The following is a 10,000-nucleotide window of genomic DNA, read 5'->3' as shown; positions in this document are numbered from 1 at the left end:
ATAGGAAATCTTTGGAGGGAGCTGATGTTGCCCCCAGCAACAGCCCCGAAACCTGAAAGATGTGGAGAAGATGTGTATGGAGGAGGGGGACACAATCCCTGCTGCAGGGTCGGCAAACCTGGTCAGGACCTCCAGGAAACGTCCGACCTCTGTATCTGCAAACAAAGGTTTCTGCACCAAATAGGAACTTCTCTCCTTCTATTGTATCACATCCTTATTACATGGAATAAAATGGTGAATAATGTGTTGTCATTGTTGGTGCCGGGCAAAATTTGTTATCTTTCCATGTTTGAAATTTAATAAATTGTCAAAATAAAAAAAAGGTAAATCATCCTACAATGTGAGTATTTGGAATGTTCTATAGATTCTGACTCTCACAGGTGAAGTTACTGACCAGAAATATTACCCCCCCCCCCTCTCCATTCTGTGTAGCTGATCAACAGTGTGTCATATACTTGTTTTTCCTACTATTGGTATATATATATATATATTTACTGGTGAGGCCTGGTGTAGTATGTGAGTATACAGTGCAGGATACAGAGGGTGTATATATATATACTGGTGAGGCCTGGTGTAGTATGTGAGTATACAGTGCAGGATACAGAGGGTGTATATATATATATACTGGTGAGGCCTGGTGTAGTATGTGAGTATACAGTGCAGGATACAGAGGGTGTATATATATATATATATATATATATATATATATATACTGGTGAGGCCTGGCACAGAGGAGAGGCTGGTCACGTGTACACATGCCCCCTGGCACTGGCAGGTATCCTCCTCTATGGACTTGTAGAGGCGATAAATCCTGTCAGCAATTAGCGCTGATAGATGGGGCGTCCGCTCCGCAGGGAGATGCGGCTCCGCAGCCCGCGCCCTCCGGCCACATCCGCTCAGCCGTTTAAAGATGAAAGTGGAGAAATAAAGACTCAATTTAATCTGCCTTAAAACCCTTCAACTCGCTCACCCAGCGGAGAGAGGAGGGGGGTAATGGGGGTCTAGCGGCCCCCCAGCCATGGCATCCAGCACACCGCTCCCCAACATTGCTGCCTGCCCTGCTGCGCCCACAGCCTCTCACTGCTGCTATCCAGCTTATAGCTTATCACCAATAACAGGAGTGTTATCAATACTAGCATTAGCTTTATCAATATTATTATTTATTACAGTCCTATTGATAGTATTAATTATCTCATTACTATTACACTGCTCTGCAGCTGCTGCCCCGGACAGCCATGAGAGCAGCGGCACATCCACAGGTTGGGGGAAGTTATAAGACACTATTATTATTACCACCACTTAATGTTATATATGTATAGTTATTATTATTATTATTATTATTATTATTATTACCACCACCACTCAATGTAATATATGTATAGTCATTATTATTATTATTATTATTATTATTATTATTATTATTATTATTTAATTACCACCATTATATGTATCATATATATATATATATATATATATATATATATATATATAGTCAGTATTATTATTATATTATTACCACCAATATATATTACATTTATTTAGATATATATATATATATATATATATATATATATATATATATAGTCAGTATTATTCAGTTTATATCATTATTATAGTCAGTTGTACTAGCACCAATATTGTCACATCCATCACTTCTATAAATCTAGTGTATTGATTTTTCGTGGTATCACTATCATTATACTAATGTTATTGTATCATCACTATAACTTATTATTTATCTTCCTTTTTTTTTATAACGACATTTTTATTAGAATTTCAGTATAATAAACCCAACATCCTGACTCCTGGCATCTGCAGGATTCTGAGCAAGGGGTAAGTGCTGGAACCCTAATATTCAGTCTAATCTATAAAGAATATTATTACCATCACCACCACCACCATCATCATCACTACTACTACTAAGTCTATAAGCATATAAGCAATAGTAGTGGTGGTACTACTAATAATCGATAAGGAATAATAATAATAATAATTAATATTATTATTATTAGTATTATTAGTATTATTATTATTATTATTATTATTATATGTAAGGAACAATAATAATAATCTATAAGAAATAGTAATAATAATCTATAAAGAATAGTATTACCATCACCACCATCATCATCATCACTACTACTACTAAGTCTATAAGCATATAAGCAATGGTAGTGGTGGTACTACTAATAATCGATAAGGAATAATAATAATAATAATAATTATTATTATTATTATTATTATTATTATTATATGTAAGGAATAATACTAATAATCTATAGGAAATAGTAATAATAATCTATAAAGAATAGTATTACCATCACCACCATCATCATCATCACTACTACTACTAAGTCTATAAGCATATAAGCAATGGTAGTGGTGGTACTACTAATAATCGATAAGGAATAATAATAATAATTATTATTATTATTATTATATGTAAGGAATAATACTAATAATCTATAGGAAATAGTAATAATAATCTATAAAGAATAGTATTACCATCACCACCATCATCATCATCACTACTACTACTAAGTCTATAAGCATATAAGCAATGGTAGTGGTGGTACTACTAATAACCGATAAGGAATTATTATTATTATTATTATTATTATTATTATTATTATTATTATTATTATCATTATCATTATTATATGTAAGAAATAATACTAATAATCTATAAGGAATAGTAATGGTAATGTATGGGGAATAGTAATAATACTCTATAAGGAATAGTAATAGTAATGTATGGGGAATAGTAATAATACTCTATAAGGAATAGTAATAGTAATGTATGGGGAATAGTAATAATAATCTATAAGGAATAGTAATGGTAATGTATGGGGAATAGTAATAATACTCTATAAGGAACAGCTACAATAATAATCTACAAGGAATAATACTAATCTACAAGGAATAATAATATTTATCTATAAGTAATAATACTAATAATCTTTAAGCAATAATACTAATAATCTATAAAGAATAATAATACTTATTTATAAGGAATAATAATAATCTACAAGGATAATACTAATCTATCAGGAATAGTAATGATAGCAGCGATGAGTGATAGGTGTGGGATAGAGCTATATGTAACAATGTATCCTCATGTCCCCGTGTCATTAGCGGCCCCCATTAACCCCTGTGACCCCGGCAGGAGGGGCAGCCTCCCGTTACTCCGGATATCTCCCCCAGACAGAGGGCAGAGGAGACATTAGAGAGCAGTGCTGGGAGAGCAGCGGGGGGCACTCAGACCATTGTGCCGCACACAGAATGGAACCCTCACCCCCGGCCCCCTCCATTATTAGGGGGGGGGGGGGTAGCTGTGCTTTGTGGCCGGGAATCTTCTCCTCATGCTTTTATAGAGCGCGGCCTTTTGTCAGCCCAAGTTCATCCTCAAGTTTGAGAACAGGGGAGAAGAAGAGGAGAAGGGCAGAAGGAAAAGAAGAGAAAAGGAGAAGGGGAGAAGAAGAGGAGAAGGGCAGAAGGAAAAGAAGAGAAAAGGAGAAGGGGAGAAGAACAGAAGGGCAGAAGGGAAAGAAGAGAAAAGGAGAAGGGGAGAAGAACAGAAGGGCAGAAGGAAAAGAAGAGAAAAGGAGAAGGGGAGAAGAACAGAAGGGCAGAAGGAAAAGAAGAGAAAAGGAGAAGGGGAGAAGAACAGAAGGGCAGAAGGAAAAGAAGAGAAAAGGAGAAGGGGAGAAGAACAGAAGGGCAGAAGGAAAAGAAGAGAAAAGGAGAAGGGGAGAAGAACAGAATGGCAGAAGGAAAAGAAGAGAAAAGGAGAAGGGGAGAAGAACAGAAGGGCAGAAGGAAAAGAAGAGAAAGGAGAAGGGGAGAAGAACAGAAGGAAAAGAAGAGAAAGGAGAAGGGGAGAAGAACAGAAGGGCAGAAGGAAAAGAAGAGAAAAGGAGAAGGGGAGAAGAACAGAAGGAAAAGAAGAGAAAGGAGAAGGGGAGAAGAACAGAAGGGCAGAAGGAAAAGAAGAGAAAAGGAGAAGGGGAGAAGAACAGAAGGGCAGAAGGAAAAGAAGAGAGAGGAGAAGGGGAGAAGAACAGAAGGGCAGAAGGAAAAGAAGAGAAGGGCAGAGGGAAAAGGAGAAGGGGAGAAGGAAAAGAAGAGAAAGGGAGAAGAACAGAAGGGCAGAAGGAAAAGAAGAGAAAGGGAGAAGAACAGAAGGGCAGAAGGAAAAGAAGAGAAAGGGAGAAGAACAGAAGGGCAGAAGGAAAAGAAGAGAAGGGGAGAAGAACAGAAGGGCAGAAGGAAAAGAAGAGAAGGGGAAAAGAAGAGAAGGGGAGAAGAAGAGAATGAGAGAAGAACAGAATGGGAGAAGAACATAAGGGGAAAAGAAGAGAAGGGGGGAAGAACATAAGGGCAGAAGAGGAGAAGAACAGAAGGGAAAAGGGGAAAAAGAGAAGGGGGGAGAAGATGAGAAGAACAGAAGGGGAGAAAAAGAAGGGGAAAAGAAGAAGAGAAGGGGATGAGTAGAGGAGAATAATAGAAGGGGAGAAAAACGGGAGGAGAAGAACAGAAGGGGAGAAAAAGAGAAGATGGGGAGAAGAAGAAGAGAAGAACAGAAGGGGAAAAGGGAGGAGAAGAGGAGAAGGAGAGAAGAGGGGAAGAAGAGAAGGGGAGAAGAAAAGAAGAGGAAAAGAACAGAAGGGGAAAAGAATAGAAAGGGAGAAGGAAAGAAAGGGAGAAAAAGAGAAGGGGAGGAGATGGGGAGAACAAGAAAAGGGGAGAAGAAGAGGAGAAGAAAAGGGGAGAAGGGGAGGAGATGGGGAGAACAAGAAAAGGGGAGAAGAAGAGGAGAAGAAAAGGGGAGGAGATGGGGAGAACAAGAAAAGGGGAGAAGAAGAGGAGAAGAGAAGGGGAGGAGATGGGGAGAACAAGAAAAGGGGAGAAGAAGAGGAGAAGAAAAGGGGAGAAGGGGCCGCCATTGTGCTGTGAGCCAAACCTCCCCCAGTGCCCTGCGCCATGGATTAATGAGGGAGGGCAGCATCCACCTCCTAGACCTTCACTGTGCCGGGGCCAGAGAGAGAGTTATTAGAGAGAGAGAGATGACCCAGATGGACAGCACTACATCACATATCGAGAGGAAAAATGTCGCAGCACTGCTAGAAATTTAGGTGAAATTTCCCAGTGTTTATTCCTCTGTATTCTGTCCCACATGGGACTGAACGAATAAGGATTGCCCAGGAATCCCTCGGAGTGCTGCGACATTTTATAGGGAAGCTGTCATCTGTCTGGTCCCGTCAGTTCTTCTGCATCCATATAGCCAGAGATTGGGAGATGCTGTCAGGACATGCTGGGAGTTGTAGTTTTGCAGAGTACACGGTGGAGAACACAAATTAAATTGTACATCAGAGACAGCCCAGCCCAAAAGTCGCAGTATTATTATCGCAGCGGTTTTGTGAATAAAATCCTATGTGGACATTCTTCTAGCAGCAGGAAGAGAGCAGAGACAGCCGATCCCAGCTGATCCCCCATCACCCCCCGCTCTCTAATAGGATCTGATCGCTCGGCCTCGGCTGCTGTCTGGGGAGCGTTTATAGAAGCCAGAGCCCCGGAGCCGCCATCAATAATACATCAAGGGCCACAGTACCAGCGGGGAGGGGGCACCTGTGGCTGCGGATCCGACCGGGGGGAGAGGGGGCACCTGTGGCTGCGGATCCGACCGGGGGGAGAGGGGGCACCTGTGGCTGCGGATCCGACCGGAGGGGAGAGGGGGCACCTGTGGCTGCGGATCCGACCGGAGGGGAGAGGGGGCACCTGTGGCTGCGGATCCGACCGGAGGGGAGAGGGGGCACCTGTGGCTGCGGATCAGACCGGAGGGGAGAGGGGACACCTGTGGCTGCGGATCAGACCGGAGGGGGGGAGGGGGCACCTGTGGCTGCGGATCAGACCGGAGGAGGGGAGGGGCACCTGTGGCTGCGGATCCGACCGGAGGGGGGGAGGGGGCACCTGTGGCTGCGGATCAGACCGGAGGGGGGGAGGGGGCACCTGTGGCTGCGGATCCGACCGGAGGGGGGGAGGGGGCACCTGTGGCTGCAGCATGACCCTACACAGGCTCCAGCAGGGGCGCCCTGGAGATCAGCAGCGGGTTCTGCCTGGGGACATCACTCTCCATCATCCTCCTTTCTTCTATCTGTGATATCCGGCTATTACTACATCTCATACATCACAGTTCCCACCATAGGGCATGCTGGGAGTTGTAGTTTTGCAGTCTCTTTTACAGCATTACTCTCCATTCCTGGTTACATGACATTATGACTATGATTAAGTACACAAAAATCCATCAGTCCACCAGAATCCCGCGCGGTGCGTTATCATTGCGTTATTATATCAGTGCGTTATCATTGCGTTATCTGTGCGCCTACCTTTGTCGCCCAGGATGCCGTCTATACTGTGCTTGGTCTTCTTCTCCCCATCTTCATCTTTCTTGTCACACTCATCGTCTTCCTCTTTTTTCCCGAACTTTATTCTCAGGACGCGGCTAATCGAACTCACTAAACCTCAGAAATGGAAAGAGACGGGAGGGGATATAAATCGGGGGGACCGGATAGTCTCCATAGTATATATAGTCCCCATAGTATATACATAGTATATATAGTCCCCATAGTATATACATAGTATATATAGTCCCCATAGTATATACATAGTATATATAGTCCCCATAGTATATACATAGTATATATAGTCTCCATAGTATATACATAGTATATATAGTCTCCATAGTATATACAAGGACAGCTCCGGGGTGTATATAGTCTGCCCCCCCCCCCCCCATAGTATATACAAGGACAGCTCCGGGGTGTATATAGTCTCCCCCCCCCCCATAGTATATACAAGGACAGCTCCGGGGTGTATATAGTCTGCCCCCCCCCCCCATAGTATATACAAGGACAGCTCCGGGGTGTATATAGTCTGCCCCCCCCCCCCCATAGTATATACAAGGACAGCTCCGGGGTGTATATAGTCTCCCCCCCCCCCATAGTATATACAAGGACAGCTCCGGGGTGTATATAGTCTGCCCCCCCCCCATAGTATATACAAGGACAGCTCCGGGGTGTATATAGTCTCCCCCCCCCCCATAGTATATACAAGGACAGCTCCGGGGTGTATATAGTCTGCCCCCCCCCCCATAGTATATACAAGGACAGCTCCGGGGTGTATATAGTCTGCCCCCCCCCCATAGTATATACAAGGACAGCTCCGGGGTGTATATAGTCTGCCCCCCCCCCTAGTATATACAAGGACAGCTCCGGGGTGTATATAGTCTGCCCCCCCCCATAGTATATACAAGGACAGCTCCGGGGTGTATATAGTCCGCCCCCCCCCCCTAGTATATACAAGGACAGCTCCGGGGTGTATATAGTCTGCCCCCCCCCCATAGTATATACAAGGACAGCTCCGGGGTGTATATAGTCTGCCCCCCCCCCCCCCATAGTATATACAAGGACAGCTCCGGGGTGTATATAGTCTGCCCCCCCCCCCCCCCATAGTATATACAAGGACAGCTCCGGGGTGTATATAGTCTGGCCCCCCCCCCCCCATAGTATATACAAGGACAGCTCCGGGGTGTATATAGTCTGCCCCCCCCCCCCCCCATAGTATATACAAGGACAGCTCCGGGGTGTATATGGTCTGCCCCCCCCCCCCCCATAGTATATACAAGGACAGCTCCGGGGTGTATATAGTCCGCCCCCCCCCCCCCCATAGTATATACAAGGCCAGCTCCGGGGTGTATATAGTCTGCCCCCCCCCCCCCCCATAGTATATACAAGGACAGCTCCGGGGTGTATATAGTCTGCCCCCCCCCCCCCATAGTATATACAAGGACAGCCCCGGGGTGTATATAGTCTGCCCCCCCCCCCCCATAGTATATACAAGGACAGCTCCGGGGTGTATATAGTCTGCCCCCCCCCATAGTATATACAAGGACAGCTCCGGGGTGTATATAGTCTGCCCCCCCCCATAGTATAGTACAAGGACAGCTCCGGGGTGTATATAGTCTGCCCCCCCCCCCCATAGTATATACAAGGACAGCTCCGGGGTGTATATAGTCTGCCCCCCCCCCCCCCATAGTATATACAAGGACAGCTCCAGGGTGTATATAGTCTGCCCCCCCCCCATAGTATATACAAGGACAGCTCCGGGGTGTATATAGTCCGCCCCCCCCCCCCCCCCCCCCTAGTATATACAAGGACAGCTCCGGGGTGTATATAGTCTGCCCCCCCCCCCATTGTATATACAAGGACAGCTCCGGGGTGTATATAGTCTGCCCCCCCCCCCATAGTATATACAAGGACAGCTCCGGGGTGTATATAGTCTCCCCCCCCCCCCCCCCCCTAGTATATACAAGGACAGCTCCGGGTGTATATAGTCTCCCCCCCCCCCCATAGTATATACAAGGACAGCTCCGGGGTGTATATAGTCTCCCCCCCCCCCCCCCCATAGTATATACAAGGACAGCTCCGGGGTGTATATAGTCTGCCCCCCCCCCCCCCATAGTATATACAAGGACAGCTCCGGGGTGTATATAGTCTCCCCCCCCCATAGTATATACAAGGACAGCTCCGGGGTGTATATAGTCTGCCCCCCCCCCATAGTATATACAAGGACAGCTCCGGGGTGTATATAGTCTGCCCCCCCCCCCCCATAGTATATACAAGGACAGCTCCGGGGTGTATATAGTCTGCCCCCCCCCCCCCCCCCATAGTATATACAAGGACAGCTCCGGGGTGTATATAGTCTGCCCCCCCCCCCCCCCATAGTATATACAAGGACAGCTCCGGGGTGTATATAGTCTGCCCCCCCCCCCCCCATAGTATATACAAGGACAGCTCCGGGTGTATATAGTCTGCCCCCCCCCCCCCATAGTATATACAAGGACAGCTCCGGGGTGTATATAGTCTGCCCCCCCCCCCCCCCATAGTATATACAAGGACAGCTCCGGGGTGTATATAGTCTGCCCCCCCCCCCCATAGTATATACAAGGACAGCTCCGGGTGTATATAGTCTGCCCCCCCCCCCCCCCCATAGTATATACAAGGACAGCTCCGGGTGTATATAGTCTGACCCCCACCATGTATAGATGATATAATGTACCTAATATACAGCTCCGGTATACATATATATATATTTATACACTCCTATGATATAATGCATATACACTCTGTACACTATATATTATATACTTATCATCTGTTCATACAGGAAAAAGAAATATAGATTTTATAGTAATAAAATAGTAGTAATAATAATTGATGTTTATTTTAGAGTTATATTCGATCGTTATTGTTAATTATTATTATTATTATTATTTGGATTATTATTAGTCATACTGTTGTTGTTGTTATTAGTTGTAGTTGTGTTATTATTAGATTATTAATATTATTATTAATATATTATCATTATTATTGGATGATGATGAGTACTATTGTTATTATTATTATTATTATTATTTTATCATTGTTATTGGATGATGATGATGAGTAGTATTGTGGTTGTTGTTATTATTATTATTATTAGATGATGATGATGATTAGTATTGTTGTTATTATTAGATGATGATGAGTATTGTTGTTATTTTTAATATTATTATTATTATTATTAGATGATGATGATGATGATGATGAGTAGTGTTGTTGTTGTTGTTGTTGTTTTTATTATTATTATTATTATTATTATTATTATTATTATTAGATGATGATGATGATGATGATGATGAGTAGTGTTGTTGTTGTTGTTGTTTTTATTATTATTATTATTATTATTATTATTATTATTATTATTAGATGATGATGATGATAATGATGAGTAGTGTTGTTGTTGTTGTTGTTGTTGTTGTTGTTATTACTTTATCATTATTATTGGATGATGATGATGATGATGATGATTACTATTATTAGGGGGGCTAAGCCACTATTTACAGTGTGCACAATCCTGTTGTATACAGGCAGCTTATATATAAAGTGTGCACAATTATACA

General features: G+C 43.7%; 1 protein-coding gene across 2 annotated transcripts in view; it reads right to left on the bottom strand.

The window, feature by feature from the left end:
* PAX7 (paired box 7) overlaps nucleotides 1-10,000 on the bottom strand; it is a 123,337-nt gene that overhangs the window by 106,570 nt on the left and 6,767 nt on the right. Inside the window, exon 4 of one of the 2 annotated variants that reach the window (XM_069949027.1) lies at nucleotides 6,387-6,521. In XM_069949027.1, the coding sequence (XP_069805128.1) occupies nucleotides 6,387-6,521 (135 nt within the window). The remainder of the gene's footprint in view (nucleotides 1-6,386; nucleotides 6,522-10,000) is intronic. The other variant, XM_069949028.1, reaches the window with a different exon arrangement.

Source organism: Dendropsophus ebraccatus, chromosome 12, assembly GCF_027789765.1.
Source record: "Dendropsophus ebraccatus isolate aDenEbr1 chromosome 12, aDenEbr1.pat, whole genome shotgun sequence".
In the NCBI taxonomy this organism is placed as follows: Eukaryota; Metazoa; Chordata; class Amphibia; order Anura; family Hylidae; genus Dendropsophus; species Dendropsophus ebraccatus.
The sequence above is the reverse complement of the archived record's forward strand: the minus strand, read 5'-3'. Positions and strand labels throughout refer to the sequence as shown.